An 18,999-nucleotide genomic window follows, 5' to 3' on the forward strand; every position below is an offset into this window, starting at 1 on the left:
GGACGGACGTGACTATGGAGGAGAAGGACGGAGATGACTATGGAGGAAGAGGACGGACGTGACTATGGAGGAAGAGGACGGACATAATGGGGGGTTACTGGGTGTAAATAGAAGATAACATCTTATTACCTCCTCTGCTGCCACTTCCACAAACGTCTCCTATCTGCTTCTTGCCTGTACCTGACATCACTTCCTGTCTTCCATAGAGACTTCCTGTCTGGGTAGAAGTGAGATCCCCACCTTGTGGAGCTCAGAGGAACTGCAGCCCCGAGAAGCGTCTGGTAGTGTGACCCCGGCCTTGTGCTGGGTGTGTATGGACTGTAGATCCTTATAGAGGGGTCACCTTCACTCCCACCAAGGGGGACAGAAATATATGACTGCTCGGGGGAGGGGTTTTGGACCTCTCTGAGCTCCACAAGGTGGGGATCTCACTTCTACCCAGATAGGAAGTCTCTATGGAAGACAGGAAGTGATGTCAGGTAAAGACAGGAAGTGATGTCAGGTATAGACAGGAAGTTATGTCAGGTACAGACAGGAAGTTCTATGAATGAGGAAGCAGAGAGGAGAGGTTCCTGGATCTGGCGGCAGAGGAGGTAATACGTAGATGAACCCCTTCAGGGGGAGGAGTTGATGATAATATATTTTGCTCCCAAAGCTGACTTACAGGAAAGACAAAAAGACGTCTGTAAGTGAGTGCGGAATGTGTATGACCCCTCCACAGACACGTAGGTGCCGGCCTGATCCGTGGTCACAGGGGCAGTATGAAGACAAGGCGGTTGGCCGCACAAGCAGTGATGTAGGAGATAAAATCCTTTATTGGAATCCTTTACACACAATGTAGTAATAACATGACAGCTCCAGGACAGGACAGAGGAACAGAAGACGCGTCACACCAATACAGGCTTTCATGTTCTATACAAACAGAAGGTTCTTTGGATTTGTCATTTGCAGACACCTCCCTCCAGGGCTGAGTGCCGAGTGGATGTTATCATGTTTATGTAGGATTGTTTCATTTATTGTCTCATTATATTGTGGGTGACTCCACCTCCCTGCTTGGACTGAACAAATAAAAGGTGTCACTCATCCTTCCTTATCATGCTGGTTTCCATTTCATATATCTGTGACCTGTCCGAGGAACCACATATATTACAGGGATTGTTGTCACTTTATGTGTCATGATATTAATGATGTCATGTTGTTGTATACTTTGTTATCCCGGATTCCAGACAAATCCTCATCAGCTGTTACATGTTATTTAAAGCTGTTCTGGACAAATAAAAATCAGTAATGACTAAGCATGTATTGGTGTGACGCGTCTTCTGTTCCTCTGCACTGTCCTGGAGCGGTCATGTGTTACTACATTGTGTGTAAAGGATTCCAACAAAGGATTTTATACACTACATCACTGCTTGTGGGGCCAACCGCTTTGTCTTCATACTTGTCTGTTGCTTGCCCTGACCTTTCTCCTGATTCCTGGATCTCCTCCTCATCTCTCCTCCATATCCTCTTACACAGCTTTTCTCCACACCTGCAGTGACCCTGGGGGGAGGAAACTTGGCACCAGCACGCCGCCAAATCCATCCCCACCATTAGGGGCTCTGGAGACAATTGTCTGCTATTTACACTCCGTTCCTCCGCACGTCACCTGATCACATGACAGCTTACTTCCACAGATTCCGGACAGATTTCTGGATGGTAAAGGTCAAAGGTCACTCTTCAGTTTAGGAGAGGTAGGACGCACCCAGGAACAAGGATTTGGTTTGTATGGAAGCTGCCTAAAGAGGACCCCTCAAATCTCCCCATCCAAATGTCCCTCCATCCAGAGTCTATATGTCCTATGACATCACACTGACCTCACAGCCCCTCCCCCCAATGTCCCTCCATCCAGAGTCAGAGAATCCTATGACATCACACTGACCTCACAGCTCCTCCTCCCAATGTCCCTCCATCCAGAGTAAGAGAATCCTATGACATCACACTGACCTCACAGCTCCTCCTCCCAATGTCCCTCCATCCAGAGTAAGAGAATCATATGACATCGCACTGACCTCACAGCCTCTCTTACCAATGTCCCTCCATCCAGAGTCAGAGAATCCTATGACATCACACTGACCTCACAGCTCCTCCCCCCAATGTCCCTCCATCTGACTTTTTTCTGATGCTCTTAGGATGTGGGGCCCCTTGGTATCCTCACATGTAAAGTGGGACTGTTGGTCCTGCGTTGTATGTAATGACATCAGAATGCTGCAACAAGCCTATACCCTGCGTAGTGTGGGGGTCCTGTGGGGGGGAATTATACCTCAGCCTGAAGTGGGGCTTTAATAAAATGGAGACCTGAATGGAGAGGTGAGGAGGATTCTGGGAATATCATTTGATGTGACTATTTGTGTTCAGATGTAGAGTTTTCCTCCTGTGAAGTCTGGAGATCATATGACATCACATTGCCTCCACCTCCCTCCCTGATAGAAGAGAGAAAGAAGAAGAAGATTCTAGAAGTCACCAGAGAGATCACTGAGCTGCTGACAGGAGAGGAGACCTGAATGGAAAGGTGAGGATGATTCTGGGAATATCATTTGATTTGATATTCCGCTCTCCGACCTACGCGATACGTCACTGTCATGTGACTTCATCAGGGACTTGCAATCAGCCGCCCCTCACATCAGCGGGTAACAGGAGACTTTATTGTAAAGGAGAGAGCAGTACGGAGGATCCACCTAGATCCCCCATCATCTGATAAACACATAGAAACAATGGATTCAGTCAGTGTGTGTGTTTCCTACAGATGGATCCAGTCATGGGAACCCACCAGAGAGATGTCCCCGTCCTCTGTATTCCCGGGATTCCACACAGGAAGGTCACACCATCCCTCACCATCATCAGGTAGATAAGGAACAATCACTGATAGTATCATTAGGATCTGTACATTATCTGCATTGTTACCATTGATGTCATTTTTATTATATATTCAGAGTGGAAACCTGAGAGATCCTAAAGTTGAGGTTAACGAAGAGATAAAAGAGGAGGAGGATGAGGATGGGGGGATGGAGGAGTCAGAGCTTCTAAGAGAACACAAAGATCTGTACCAGGACACCATGGTGGAGTCATCCAGCTACAGGAACCCACCAGAGAGATGTCCCCGTCCTCTGTATTCCCGGGATTCCACACAGGAAGGTCACACCATCCCTCATTATTACAAGGTTGGTGGGATGGAGAATCTAGAACATGGACTTGAGGAGACAAAGTGTGGATTTTGTGTGTGATGTCACAATCATAAATCTTACATTTTACAGATGATATTTTCTCTCATTTCCTTGATTTAGAGTGGAGATCCAATCGATATAGAATTTGAGGTGAAAGCAGAAGAAGAAGAGGCGTATGTGAGGGATGATCAGCAGTCTATGGAGGAGGATGGAATAACGGGGACATTTATAGAGGAGGACACTCCTACAGAGATCAGCACAGGTGGGTCATGAACACTAAATCCATTCCTCCACCCATACTGCTCACTGATTGGTCCAGAGTAGGGCGGGGACTGGGTAATATCAGCCTGTAATCCCCTGGTCACTTTCCTGAGCTGTGTTCCCCGTCCTGTATTCCTGGATTTCTCTCGGATAATCTTCCTTCTCTGTGCTGCAGACACAATTTATGTATCTAGACTGGATTTATGGAGGTTCTGGGGTTCAGCTGGCAGAAAAATGTTGATTCATGAGCATTACTAGACCTAGGTACTTGGGTCATGTAATTTGGGCCTCCTGCGCTTTGCCCGGGTCTAGTAGGATCTCTGACAGAACAATTCTCCCAGGGTTCCTTGCTCTGTTGTCTGCTGGCTGTGCCGGGTGGAGGGATATGTCTGTAGTGTCTCAGACCCAAGTCACTGAGTGCAGTCTCAGGAGATGGGAGGCAGCGGTGTGGGATCTCTGCAACTTGTCTACAGTAAACATTTAAGCTTCCACTGATTACTGAATACCAATATTATGAGTCCTGACCCTTACACTGTATATTGTACATTACATCCTCCTGACCCCTGCACTATATACTCTATGTTGTACATTACATACTCCTGACCCCTGCACTATATACTCTATGTTGTACATTACATACTCCTGACCCCTGCACTATATACTCTATGTTGTGTATTACATACTCCTGACCCCTGCACTATATACTCTATGTTGTACATTACATCCTCCTGACCCCTGCACTATATACTCTATGTTGTACATTACATACTCCTGACTCCTGCACTATATACTCTATGTTGTACATTACATACTCCTGACCCCTGCACTATATACTCTATGTTGTACATTACATACTCCTGACTCCTGCACTATTTACTCTATGTTGTACATTACATACTCCTGACCCCTGCACTATATACTCTATGTTGTACATTACATACTCCTGACCCCTGCACTATATACTCTCTGACCTCTGGTGGGGCTCAGCCCCGCTGTTCTTCATGACTAAATCATGGAGTAAATAAGGAAGTGCAGTACTTCTTGTGTTGGGAAGATGGCGATGAGTGATAGAGGGGGTGGGGACCCTCGTCCTATAATCCCCTCATCACTGTCCCTCCTATAAAAGACAGTTCTGGTTGTTTCCTCACTCTCTGACTAAGGTCCATGAATTAAGAAATGACCTGGTAGGAGATCAGAGGAGCCATTTCCTAGTTCCCTTGTGTGATGGAAGTGTAGGCAGGACACAACACACACGGAGGATGATAAACACACAAAGCTGTATTGAACTATGGGAGGCACTCAATCAGGGTAGGAAGGTAGCGTCTGGGTACCCAAAAGGGGAAGAGAGGGGAGGAGCCCAAAACAATTGTAATCCGGCCCACGATAGGGCAATTTGGGTAGCAATGGCCTGAGGAAGTATTAATCCAAGCAGGCAGTTCTGGCAAAGGTAATAGGGAGGTTCAATGGAGCAATCCATGTAGGAAAGGTATGAGTGTTCAATGGGGCAGTCTAGGCGGGACAAGAGGGAAATTCAACGGCAGTCTAAGCAGGGAAAATAGGGGCATTCAATGGGGCCAGTCCAGGCAAGGTAATAGGGGGCTTCATGGACAGTCCAGGCAGGGAAAATAGGGAGACCCATGGGGGGTAGTTCAGACAGGTGGGTCTGAGCACTTACGGTTAAGCAGCAGTCACCTCGGGCACACAGCGAACAGCAGGCAGGAGTAACCTCTGGCACACAGCGGATAGCAGGCAGGAGTACTCATTGGCACACAGAGGATAGCAGTGAGGAGTACTCATTGGCACACAGCGGATAGCAGGCAGGAGTATTCATTGGCACACAATGGATAGCAGGCAGGAGTACTCATTGGCACACAGCAGATAGCAGGCAGGAGTATTCATTGGCACACAGCGGATAGCAGGCAGGAGTACTCATTGGCACACAGAGGATAGCAGTGAGGAGTACTCATTGGCACACAGCGGATAGCAGGCAGGAGTATTCATTGGCACACAATGGATAGCAGGCAGGAATACTCATTGGCACACAGCAGATAGCAGGCAGGAGTACTCATTGGCACACAGCGGATAGCAGGCAGGAGTATTCATTGGCACACAGCGGATAGCAGGCAGGAGTATTCATTGGCACACAGCGGATAGCAGGCAGGAGTACTCATTGGCACACAGCGGATAGCAGGCAGGAGTACTCATTGGCACACAGCGGATAGCAGGCAGGAGTACTCGTTGGCACACAGCGGATAGCAGGCAGGAGTACTCGTTGGCACACAGCGGATAGCAGGCAGGAGTATTCATTGGCACACAGCGGATAGCAGGCAGGAGTGCTCGTTGGCACACAGCGGATAGCAGGCAGGAGTGCTCGTTGGCACACAATGGATAGCAGGTAGGAGTACTCTTTGGCACACAGCGGATAGCAGGCAGGAGTACTCGTTGGCACACAATGGATAGCAGGTAGGAGTACTCATTGGCACACAATGGATAGCAGGTAGGAGTACTCGTTGGCACACAGCGGATAGCAGGCAGGAGTACTCGTTGGCACACAGCGGATAGCAGGCAGGAGTACTCGTTGGCACACAGCGGATAGAAGGCAGGAGTACTCATTAGCACACAGTGTATAGCAGGCAGGAGTATTCTTTGGTACACAGCAGACAGCAGGCACCTCTAGCCCCCAGGGATCAGCAAAGTACTCAGCAGGGTCTGGCTGTGGGGGTCTGGCCTCAGCTCAGACCTTCCAACAGCTACTCACAGTGATGTGCAGGGGACTAACAACCTCCCGGGTCCCGCTCTGGTCCTCTTATGCCGGAACAGGACGCTTCCTGGTTGCCCTGGCAATGGCCGGTCCAGTGTCGGGTTGCCGGGGCAACGAGGCACGCCCCCCTCACTCTGGCCACGCTCAGGGAGCGCACCCTTTGTCTCTGGCAGGCGCAGAGCATGGGAAGCCTCGTTCCCACGTTGCGCCCACCGCGGGGGGGGTTCAGAGACACCCCGGAGGCCCGTGCTATGCGGGTCCAGCGGGGTGCCTGACTGCTCGGCAGCTTCACTGAGGAGAGGTGCTACCCGCACCACAGGGGGCGTTTTCTCCTTGTGCAGGATGTGAGGAATCTGCAAGGGGAAGGGAGGGAGGAGGATCAAAGGAGAGCGAGGGGGGAGCTGCTGCAGGCCACCTGAACTGAGGGGAGGGGGAGGAAGGGACAGCAGGCGAGGGGGTGACCGTGACACCTTGAGGGTGGAATTGTAAACTCCTCAGAGACCAAGCTGCCTGATGTGGGCGGAGTCCTGGTTTGGGGGAACCAATTAGCTCCTGTCTAGTAATCCTCTCTGTCTTTGTATTTTAGTCCATGGCCGGGAGATGAGGAAAACCTCCGAGGATTGTCTCACTTTGTCTCCAGACTGGAAAGTAGAAGATGACGACATCACACAGTATAGTCCAGGAGAAAACCCGGCTCCCTCCAATGTCCATCCGGCACCACCCAGTGTAGATGGACCATCGGATTCCTCGTATCCTGAGGAACCTCAGACTGTGCGGGACCGGGCCGACCTTCCAATAGGGAAGATATTCTCCTGTACTGAGTGTGGGAAGGGTTTCCTTTATAAATGCCGTCTTAATGTGCATAAAAGATCTCACTCTGGGGAGAAACCATATTCCTGTACTGAGTGCGGGAAATGTTTTTCTGTGAAGTCCAGTCTTTACAGACATCATAGATCTCACACGGGAGAGAAGTCATATTTCTGTCCTGAGTGTGGGAAATGTTTTTCAGAAAAGTCACATTTTTACAGACATCAAAGGTCTCACATGGGGGAATAGCCATATTCCTGTCTTGAGTGCGGGAAATGTTTTTCGGATAAATCCAGTCTTTACACTCATCAGAGATTGCACACGGGAGAAGCCGTATTCCTGTCCTGAGTGTGGGAAATGTTTTTCACAAAAGTTTCATTTTTACAGACATCAGAGATCTCACACAGGGGAGAAGCCGTATTCCTGTTCTGAGTGCGGGAAATTTTTTTCAGTGAAGTACAGTCTTTATACACATCAGTGATCTCATACAGGGGAGAAGCCATATTCCTGTCCTGAGTGTGGGAAATGTTTTTCACAGAAGTCCCATCTTTACAAACATCAGAGTTTGCACATGAGGGAGAAGCTACTTTCCATTCCTTAGTGAGGGAAATATTCCGCACTGAAGTCCTGTCTTCCTGTACATCGGGTCCTACACAACCCTGGAGGTGTATTAGTGCCCTGAGTGCGGGAAACGTCTTCTAGATGAATGTTGCTGGACATCCCAGCTCTCATGTGGGGAAGAAGCACACCCTGATATACACCTCAGATATACTCCATGGCTGATCTTCATCATGGAAGAAACAGTTCATAAGGAGATCAGAGGTCCCCAAAGACATGGATGAAGTGTGGGACTGGGTTGGCCATTGATAGCAGGAGAAGAATAAAAATGGAATCCTGCCCTGTGATTGACTGAGTACACTTTGTGGTGGGAGATTTCACAAACACTTGGAGGTCTATTATTAATACTTTGTGGACAAATGTTACAAGCACTCATTAGGCCCTCATTAACACCCTCTCCAACTGTCCTCGCCGGCTCTTCTCCACTTTCAACTCCCTACTCTCTCCCCCCCACCCAGTACCTCACTCACCGCCCATGAGATTGCCATTCACTTCCAAAATAAGATCGACGCAATCCGTAAGAACATCGCCAATGCTCAACCTACCTCCCCACCTAGCCTCCCTCCTACCATAACCCCACCAACTCTCCCCTCCTCTGACCTCACAACCGCCCTGCCCCCCACCACACCTAACATCCCACACACTATAACCTCCCCAACACTCCACTCCTCCAGCCTTGCTACCACTGAGGAGGTCACTAAGGTCTTCTCAGAAGCCCGCCTCACCACCTGCCCCCTTGACCCTGTCCCCACACAACTCCTCCGGTCACCCTCCTCCTCCATCCTATGGTCCCTCACCCACATCTTCAATCTCTCTCTCTCTACTGGCATGTTTCCTCCCTCTAAAGCATGCCCACATCACCCACATACTCAAAAAATCCTCCCTGGACCCCACCAACCTGACAACCTTAGACCCATCTCCATGCTGCCATTTACATCCAAGCTCCTTGAGCGCTTAGTCTACAATCGCCTAAGCACCCACCTCACCGACAACAACTTCCTAGATCCACTACAGTCTGGCCTCCTTCCCCTGCACTCCACCGAAACCGCCCTCCTCAAAATGACTAATGACCTGCTAACAGCCAAAGCTAATGGACACTACTCAGTCCTCTTACTCCTCGACCTTTCTGCAGCCTTCGACACAGTCGACCACCCCCTCCTCCTCAATAAATTACACTCCCTTGGCATCAGAGACTCCGCTCTCTCCTGGCTCTCCTCCTGTCTATCCCAACGCTTCTTCAGCATTACCTATAATGCTACCACCTCCCCCTCTCTGTTGGGGTCCCCCAAGGCTCTGTCCTCGGGCCCCTTCTCTTCTCCATCTACACCCCCTTCCTCGGCAAACTGATACACTCCCATGGCTTCAACTATCACCTGTACACCGATGATGCAAATTTACCTCTCCACCCCTCACCTCACCCCTTCAGTCTTCGCCCGTATCACCCACCTACTGAACGACATATCAGACTGGATGTCGCTCCATTTCCTCAAATTGAACCTTTCCAAAACTGAGCTCCTAATTTTCCCCCCAGCCCGTGTGCCCCCCATTCTCTCCATCACCACTGACAATGCCACCATCAGTCCCACCCCACAAGCCAAAGTCCTAGGTGTCACTCTAGACTCAGACCTGTCCTTCCAGCCCCATGTCCAATCGCTGGCAAACTCATGCAGACTCCAACTCCGCAACATCTCCAAGATACGTACGTTCCTAACCCCAGACACTACTAAACAACGTGTTCACTCTCTCATCATCTCACACCTGGACTACTGCAACTCCCTTCTCACCGGCCTACCTCATCACAGAGTATCCATGCTTCAGTCAATCCTGAACTCAGCGGCCAGACTCATCCACCTTACCAACCGCTCCGCTTCTGCCACCCCCCTCTGTCATTCCCTCCACTGGCCTCCATTCAGTGTTCTCCACCCCCCTCTGTCATTCCCTCCACTCAGTGTCCTCCACCCCCCTCTGTCATTCCCTCCACTGGCTCCTGATTGCCCAACGCATTAAATTCAAACTACTAACACTGATATACAAAGCCATTCATAACGCTGCCCCAAACTACATCACTGACCTGATACCCAAATACCACCCAACCCGTAATCTTCACTCCTCACAAGACCTCCTACTTTCTAGCTCCCTGGTCTCTTCCTCCCATGCCCAACTGCAGGACTTCCCCCATCCTCTGGAACTCACTACCCCAATCCATCAGACTGTCACCTACCCTACTCTCCTTTTGGCGCACCCTGAAAACCCATCTCTTCAGGGAAGCCTACCCCACCCTCACCTAACAGCCGATCTCCTCCACTCCTCCTACCACTCCATCCCCCACAGCCACTTCCTCCTGTACCTCTATCCCCTCTTTCCTAGATTGTAAGCTTGAAAGAGCAGGGCCCTTGAACCCCTCGTGTATTGTATTGTTACTGTATTGTCTCATGTACTGTCCCCACTATAATGTACAGCGCTGAGAAAACATTCTGCCGCTATATAAATACTGTATAATAATAAAAATAATTAGGCCCACAGTTGTAGGTGAGGACAATACTTGCATGGTGGGGGATCACTGAAGAGGTGGGTGGTAATAAAATGTCCCAATTCTAGAAGAGTGACTGATGGTGTACACATGGAAGCAATGGAATTGTGTGTATACCGGGAATGAAGGAGTGATTGGTGAATGCACATATTGGGACTTTCCCGTGTCTTTCTCCATACATGTTTCTTGTATGTTTCCCGTGATACAAATGTCTGTGTATATGATCGGCACATGATGGTCTGTCTATGACAAACGTTTTATTGATCTGATCATTTCCATGGTGATTGTGGACACATTGTGATTGGTTGATGGGGGATGGAAAGCACAGAGAGCAGGAAGTAGAGCGCCATCCTTTCTCCCTTTCTCTATTCCTAGTTCAGATTTGTAGCAGAAATCCCCAACATGTAGCAATACACGGACAATTGATATCAGACAATGAGGCAGAGGAAGGCCAATCAGGAAGCTGGGGGTGGTGCAGCATAGACTGGAACAGGGTCCTCCAGGAGTGCAGCTCACACTGCGGACAGAACTCCTCCTACTGGGACATTCAGGCTTCACACAGCTACAGCTGCACTCCCGGGACTGCCACGCCTGGACTGTATATGGGGCGGGTGTGGAGGGATGAGGAGCAGGGATTGGCTAATGGAAAGTGGGAGCATCTCTGAGTTACCGATGGATATACAGTATATGGAGATCAAGGAGAGTTCATCTTCTGCCAGCTATAGATGGGGCCCTTCAACAGTTGGAGTATAGGGGATGATAATGACTGGGTCAAATCTGCAGAGAAGATGGAGCAATGGGATCTCATTGGATGAAGTGGGGTAGAGGTGTCTGCTAGCAGTGTCCACGTGTGAGAAGTAGAGGGGAAGTGGGTGAGGGTAAAGGTGTCTGCTAGCGGTATCCACGTGTGAGAAGTAGAGCGGAAGTGGGGGAGGGTAAAGGTGTCTGCTAGCGGTATCCACGTGTGAGAAGTAGAGCGGAAGTGGGGGAGGGTAAAGGTGTCTGCTAGCGGTATCCACGTGTGAGAAGTAGAGGGGAAGTGGGGGAGGGTAGAGGTGTCTGCTAGTAGTGTCCACGTGTGAGAAGTAGAGCAGAAGTGGGGGAAGGTAAAGGTGTCTGCTAGCAGTGTCCACGTGTGAGAAGTAGAGCAGAAGTGGGGGAGGGTAAATATGCAGTGTCCATATGTAAGGCACAGAGTGAAGGTTGGACAATCTTTTTAGAATGATCTTATCCGAGGGTTGTAGCTTATATAAGTTCGTATTCATGATGGGTTTATATCCGCAATCTTTTGGGCATTGCCATTCCTTAAGATGGAGTCCATGTCGGTGCTATTGCAATATTTATGCCAGTACACGATGTGGTTGTGGGTCTCCGTCAAAGGCAGAGCAGTGCCCCTTCTAAAGATGGAGATCGCGGTATCACCATCATGAGAGGAGGAGTATAAAGAAGCGTCCCAGTCTGACAACCGCACCCTTTATGATTACGTCCAATGACGAAACGCGTCAGAGGGAGGTGACGTCAGACGCAAACGAGGAACCGGAAGTTGAGCGACGGCCATCTTGGAGAGTGGAATAGAGACTGTCTGTAGCGGTTTGGACTCTCTTAGACGGCTGGCATTAAGGTTTTCATACTTTAACATGCGATAAGAAAGATTTTATACTGTAAGCAGCACCATTAAAGTTTGTGATCCGAGAGTGTGGCGGTATTATACTATATATTTTTTGTATATATATATATCGATATCTGGATGGCGGTTATGATGGAAACTGGTCTGAGTAACTAGTGTGGATGGATCCACATTGGAGTATGAGGTGGAAGTGAGGATACTGGCTGAACACCATTCATCCCATCATACAGTCTACTTAGGGATTATTATCTAAGGCCTAAAGTGATATACATATTGGTAAGGGTATTCACTCCTTACTGCAGTAGACGTGATTTGTGTGTGTTTAAGCACTTTAAAGAGTGATTCACTTACACGGCTCTTCACTATATATAGTGTATTGGCACATGTTTGCTGTTTACACCTTTTGTTTCACTTTGGTGAAGTATCACTGGATGAGTTATATGTTGTATATATACTAAGGATAATGCACTATGTGGTTTTTATTTTTTGTTTTGTTTGAGGTAAACCCAGCTTTTACAAGACTCTGAAGAGATTATCACTTTGTGGACAATTTTTGGATATTTTTTTTATATTTTTTGTTTTTTAGAGGGACATTGACTTTCAAAAACTTTTGGGCTATTTGATTTAGGACTTTTTGATTTATATGCACCAATTGGGAGTCAAGGGTCATTATTGATTATTATCACTGAGCATATTATTTGTATAAGGTTGGACAATCTCCCTCCCACCAATCATGACTGAAGATAAAATTGAGGTGCAGGAAAGGGGGGTGAACAGGCTCTGGAGCAGATAGGATGATGTGAAGAATGCACAGCGGGCTGCAGTGGAAGCCACTGATTATGGTCAGTATGGATGTCCCTGTGTCTCTGGTGGCTGGTGATGAATGTGGTTCTAGGTACCTGCCACTGGAAGGTGCGGTGTCACTGAACTGCTGGCTGCTTACGTAGGATGGTCACTGGAAGGTGCGGTGTCACTGAACTGCTTGCTACTTACGTAGGACGGTCACTGGAAGGTGCGGTGTCACTGAACTGCTTGCTACTTACGTAGGACGGTCACTGGAAGGTGCGGTGTCACTGAACTGCTGGCTACTTACGTAGAACGGTCACTGGAAGGTGCGGTGTCACTGAACTGCTGGCTACTTACGTAGAACGGTCACTGGAAGGTGCGGTGTCACTGAACTGCTTGCTGCTTACGTAGGATGGTCACTAGAAGATACAGTGTCACTGAACTGCTTGCTGCTTACGTAGGATGGTCACTGGAAGGCTGGATGTAGAACTCCCGTTTTGCTGTTTCTCTCCACAGAAACTAACAGAAGGGCAGCACACAACTGAACTCTCCAGAGCCCCCAGGACAAGACCCCGAGACCACCAATTACAGTAAGTTTATAAACTCTCCAAGGATCCCCTGTTGCTTTGGCTCTTAAGCCAGTTGTAGTCTCTGGGCTAATTCATTCTTCAGTAAGGGTTGGTTGAGGGACTACATGTCCCAGGATCCTCTGCTTTCAGGGTCAGTAAGAGTGGTCTCCCTCTAGAGCAGGGGTGTCAAACTGGTGGCCCTCCAGCTGTTGCAAAACTACAAGTTCCATCATGCCTCTGCCTCTGGGATTCATGCTTGTAACTGCCAATCTTGCAATGCCTCATGGGACGTGTAGTTTGGCAACAGTAGGAGGGCCGTCAGTTTGACACCCGTGCTCTAGAGGCAGAAAGGTGATGCAATGATCTATCCATGCTTCCTCTCCTCCATCCCTTAGTAGTCTGCACCTGACTACACACTCCCCCCACTAAGAATCTTTGGTCCCCAAATGGGACAGTGTCTTTTCTCTTTTCCATCCAAACAAGTGAGGTGGATGGGGGAATCCCCCCTTCCTGGACATTGTATTCTGAATATTTATCTTCCTGTTATCACTGTGGAGGTCGGGGCAATTGAAGGATGGAATACTTCAACTAAAGAGGAAGTCATCAGTACAAGGGGCATTCCATATTGACAGTAAGTACTGTCTGTTGTGCTGTTTTTTGAAGAAATGTGTGACTAACTTTATGCTTTAACAGCTTCAATGCCGCACTATATCAGAAATACTGCTACAGGGCGGTACGGCTGTGCAAAATCATGTATATATGTGTGGATTTGCAGTTCCGGGTAGGGGGCGTGCACGTGTGCCCTACCTGCATTGCCATTCATGGCCTTTGTTGTCAACCACTGGGTCCCAGCCGGTGATTCCTCATCAGCACCCGGTGAGTACCGACGGGGGAGAGACCTGTGTATAAAGAACACAGACCTCTTCCCTGTCAACTCCTGCACACTACTTTGTATGGCTCTGCATAGCAGACTCATACAAAGCAGTGTACTTACAGTGAAGCACACACACAACACACAGTTAACCCTTTTGATGGCCCCTCATGTTACCCCTTCCTGCCCAGTGCCATTAGTACAGTGTCAGTGCATTTTATTAGCACTGATCCCTGTATTGGTGTCACTGGAGATGTCAGTGACACCAAGTCAGTTCCCCCCCAGTGTCAGAATGCCAGCAGCAGTCCCACTATAGTACTCTGATCACCGCCATTACCTCACTTATTCCCTTGATGGTAAATATTAGAGATGAGCGAATTTCTCAAAAATTCGATTCGGCTGATTCGGCGAATTCCAGTGTGAAATTCGATTCGATGCGAATTTCTTCGCTACGAAGATGACTTATAAAAAGGGTTTCTAGGCTTCAGAGAGCCTTTAAATTAGTGCAGAACACTGTACCTTTAATTTAAATGCCCTTGGAGATGAGGAAAGAGAAGGAGAAGGAGAAGGAGAAGGATGAGAAGAAGGAGAAGGAGAAGGATGAGAAGAAGGAGAAGGAGAAGGATGAGAAGAAGGAGAAGGAGAAGGATGAGAAGAAGGAGAAGGAGAAGGATGAGAAGAAGGAGAAGGAGAAGGATGAGGAGAAGGAGAAGGATGAGAAGAAGGAGAAGGATGAGAAGAAGGAGAAGGAGAAGGATGAGAAGAAGGAGAAGGATGAGAAGAAGGAGAAGGAGAAGGATGAGAAGATGGAGAAGGAGAAGGATGAGAAGAAGGAGAAGGAGAAGGATGAGAAGAAGGAGAAGGAGAAGGATGAGAAGAAGGAGAAGGATGAGGAGAAGGATGAGGAGAAGGAGAAGGATGAGAAGAAGGAGAAGGATGAGAAGAAGGAGAAGGATGAGAAGAAGGAGAAGGATGAGAAGAAGGAGAAGGAGAAGGATGAGAAGAAGGAGAAGGATGAGAAGAAGGAGAAGGATGAGAAGAAGGAGAAGGAGAAGCAGAAGGAGAAGGATGAGAAGAAGGAAAAGGAGAAGGATGAGAAGATGGAGAAGGAGAAGGATGAGAAGAAGGAGAAGGAGAAGGATGAGAAGAAGGAGAAGGAGAAGGATGAGAAGATGGAGAAGGAGAAGGATGAGAAGAAGGAGAAGGAGAAGGATGAGAAGAAGGAGAAGGATGAGAAGAAGGAGAAGGATGAGAAGAAGGAGAAGGAGAAGGATGAGAAGAAGGAGAAGGAGAAGGATGAGAAGAAGGAGAAGGAGAAGGATGAGAAGAAGGAGAAGGATGAGAAGAAGGAGAAGGAGAAGGATGAGAAGAAGGAGAAGGAGAAGGATGAGAAGAAGGAGAAGGATGAGAAGAAGGAGAAGGATGAGAAGAAGGATGAGAAGAAGGATGAGAAGAAGGATGAGAAGAAGGAGAAGGATGAGAAGAAGGACAGTTCTGTGACAGTTTCTGTCTATTTCTGACAGTTCTGGGACATTCACTCCATACAGCTGTTTCAACCGCTGTATGGAGGGAATGTCATGGAACTGTCAGAGTCCCAGAACTGTCATTAATAGTCTATTTCTGACAGTTCCATGACATTCCCTCCATACAGCGGTTGAAACAGCTGTATGGAGTGATTGTCCCAGAACTGTCAGAAATAGTCTATTTCTGACAGTTCTGGGACATTCACTCCATAAAGCTGTTTCAACCGCTGTATGGAGGGAATGTCATGGAACTGTCAGAGTCCCAGAACTGTCATTAATAGTCTATTTCTGACAGTTCCATGACATTCCCTCCATACAGCGGTTGAAACAGCTGTATGGAGTGAATGTCCCAGAACTGTCAGAAATAGACTATTTATGACAGTTCTGGGACATTCACTCCATACAGCGGTTGAAACATTGTATCTATTTTTTTCCATAAATGACATTCTGCAGATACACTTAGAGGAGCGCTGCAGATACACTTTTTGCCGGCTTGGAATTATTCTTATTTTCATCCTACTTCTTCTTTTTCTTCTTATGAGGATGAGGATGAAGAAGAAGAAGTAGGATGAAAATAAGATTAATTCCAAGCCGGCAAAAAGTGTATCTGCAGCGCTCCTCTAAGTGTATTTGCAGAATGTCATTTATGGAAAAAAATAGATACAATGTTTCAACCGCTGTATGGAAGGACAGTCCCAGAACTGTCATAAATAGTCTATTTCTGACAGTTCTGGGACATTCACTCCATACAGCTGTTTCAACCGGATCCATTTATGGAAACAAATACAATAGACTGTCATAAATAGTCTATTTCTGACAGTTCTGGGACATTCACTCCATACAGCTGTTTCAAATGGATCCATTTATGGAAACAAATACATACAATGTTTCAACCGCTGTATGGAAGGACAGTCCCAGAACTGTCATTAATAGTCTATTTCTGACAGTTCTATGACATTCCCTCCATACAGCGGTTGAAACAGCTGTATGGAGTGAATGTCCCAGAACTGTCAGAAATAGACTATTTATGACAGTTCTGGGACTGTCCTTCCATACAGCGGTTGAAACATTGTATCTATTTTTTTCCATAAATGACATTCTGCAGATACACTTAGAGGAGCGCTGCAGATACACTTTTTGCAGGCTTGGAATTATTCTTATTTTCATCCTACTTCTTCTTTTTCTTCTTATGAGGATGAGGATGAAGAAGAAGAAGTAGGATGAAAAGAAGAATAATTCCAAGCCGGCAAAAAGTGTATGTGCAGAGTTCCTCTATTTCTGACAGTTCTCTCACAGCTTCTTCACATGTACAGCGGTTGAAACATCTGTATCCTAAATGTAAACTAATAGATACAATGTTTCAACCGCTAAACATTTGTTCCTTCTGTCAGAGAACTGTCAGAAATAGCGGAGCTCACTGCAGGGACACTTTTGCCGGCTGATCGGGAAATGTTCGATTCGCGCACCCGAAGTAGGCAAAATTTCGGTTTCGCCGCGAATCGAATATTTCCTGAAATTCGACTCGAATTCCGGTTCGCCTGGTTCGATTCGCTCATCTCTAGTAAATATAATAAGTGATCACAACCTTTTGTCTATATATGAATTGAGCCAATCCCCATCCGGCTATTACCAATAATATTTATACCAAATGATAACAACTGTGCAACAAATAAAGATCTGATTGGTTTACATAGAAAAGAAGCTTGCTATGAATGGAATATAACAAAATATAAAGGATATGATACACACAAACAATGATGTCACAGTCTAACATACAGTATATTACCAGTACATAGAGAGGACTACAGGACAGAAACAGAATCATGGTGGTACAATCCACAGACATCATGGGGTCCTGACACCTGGGCTCCAAGAGGGGCCACAAGGAGAGCAATGGCTTACTTTTATACCCCCCCCCATTCCAGGTAAAGTAACACCTTTCAATACATTCCAGTATTTTGCCATTTCTGTTCAATGGGGAGCTCTGTGACTTGTGAAAGATATCGGCCATCTGTAACTCATCAGATGGAATGTATGATAGGCCAATGTCCAGCTGATCATATCTCCTCTGAATTCAGTTCCTGCAAGAAGATGGATGACAGTCGCTGATCATACCTCCTCTGAATTCAGTTCCTGGAGGAAGATGGATGACTGTCGCTGATCATACCTCCTCTGAATTCAGTTATCGCAGGAAGATGGATGACCTTCGCTGATCATACCTCCTCTCAATTCAGTTCCCACAGGAAGATGGATGGCAGTCGCTGATCGTACCTCCTCTGAATTCAGTTCCCACAGGAAGATGGATGGCAATCGCTGATCGTACCTCCTCTGAATTCAGTTCCCGCAGGAAGATGGATGACAGTCGCTGAGTGTACCTCCTCTGAATTCAGTTCCCGCAGGAAGATGGATGACAATCGCTGATCGTACCTCCTCTGAAATCAGTTCCCACAGGAAGATGGATGGCAGTCACTGATCGTACCTCCTCTGAATTCAGTTCCAGAGGAAAGATGGATGACAATCACTGTTCGTACCTCCTCTGAAATCAGTTCCCGCGGGAAGATGGATGACAATCGCTGATCGTACCTCCTCTGAATTCAGTTCCCGCGGGAAGATGGATGACCAACGCTGATCATACCTCCTCTCAATTCAGTTCCCACAGGAAGATGGATGGCAGTCGCTGATCGTACCTCCTCTGAATTCAGTTCCTACAGAAAGATGGATGGCAATCGCTGATCGTACCTCCTCTGAATTCAGTTCCCGCAGGAAGATGGATGACAGTCGCTGAGTGTACCTCCTCTGAATTCAGTTCCCGCAGGAAGATGGATGACAATCGCTGATCGTACCTCCTCTGAAATCAGTTCCCACAGGAAGATGGATGGCAGTCGCTGATCGTACCTCCTCTGAATTCAGTTCCAGCGGAAAGATGGATGACAATCACTGTTCGTACCTCCTCTGAAATCAGTTCCCGCGGGAAGATGGATGACAATCGCTGATCGTACCTCCTCTGAATTCAGTTCCCGCGGGAAGATGGATGACCAACGCTGATCGTACCTCTTCTGAATGCAGTTCCCACGAGAAGATCGAGGACAATCGCTGAGCATACCTCCTCTGAATTCAGTTCCCATGGGAAGATGGATGGCAATCGCTGATCATACCTCCTCTGAATTCAGTTCCCACAGGAAGATGGATGGCAATCGCTGATCATACCTCCTCTGAATACAGTTCCCGCGGGAATATGGATGGCAATCGCTGAGCATACCTCCTCTGAATTCAGTTCCCGCGGGAAGATGGATGGCAATCGCTGAGCTTGCCTCCTCTGAATTCAGTTCCCACAGAAAGATCGATGACAATCGCTGATCCTACCTCCTCTGAATTCAGTTCCCACGAGAAGATCGAGGACAATCGCTGAGCATACCTCCTCTGAATTCACTTCCCGTGGGAAGATG

The 18,999-nt window shown here is 47.7% G+C and overlaps 1 protein-coding gene across 1 annotated transcript; it reads left to right on the top strand.

Annotated features, from left to right (window-relative positions):
- The first annotated feature begins 700 nt into the window (after positions 1–700).
- On the top strand, positions 701–10,169 carry LOC149438159 (uncharacterized). Its single transcript, XM_089660177.1, has 4 exons — positions 701–796; positions 2,970–3,197; positions 3,321–3,462; positions 6,809–10,169. The coding sequence occupies exons 1-4, from the start codon at positions 701–703 to the stop codon at positions 7,276–7,278; spliced, it is 936 nt and encodes a 311-aa protein (XP_089516303.1). The 3' UTR covers positions 7,279–10,169.
- The last annotated feature ends 8,830 nt before the right edge of the window (positions 10,170–18,999 follow it).

Source organism: Staurois parvus, unplaced genomic scaffold (assembly GCF_062004578.1).
Source record: "Staurois parvus isolate SC_StPar_1 unplaced genomic scaffold, SC_StPar_1.0 ptg001208l, whole genome shotgun sequence".
Lineage (NCBI taxonomy): Eukaryota > Metazoa > Chordata > Amphibia > Anura > Ranidae > Staurois > Staurois parvus.

What these genes read in the sequence shown, in the direction of transcription:
- LOC149438159 (XM_089660177.1), top strand. Translation starts at nt 701, where the DNA reads ATGTGTATGACCCCTCCACAGACACGTAGGTGCCGGCCTGATCCGTGG. An exon ending in TTGGCCGCACAAGCAGTGAT is followed by an intron (nt 797 to 2,969) that starts GTAGGAGATAAA and finishes TTATATATTCAG; the next exon opens with AGTGGAAACCTGAGAGATCC. An exon ending in CCATCCCTCATTATTACAAG is followed by an intron (nt 3,198 to 3,320) that starts GTTGGTGGGATG and finishes TCCTTGATTTAG; the next exon opens with AGTGGAGATCCAATCGATAT.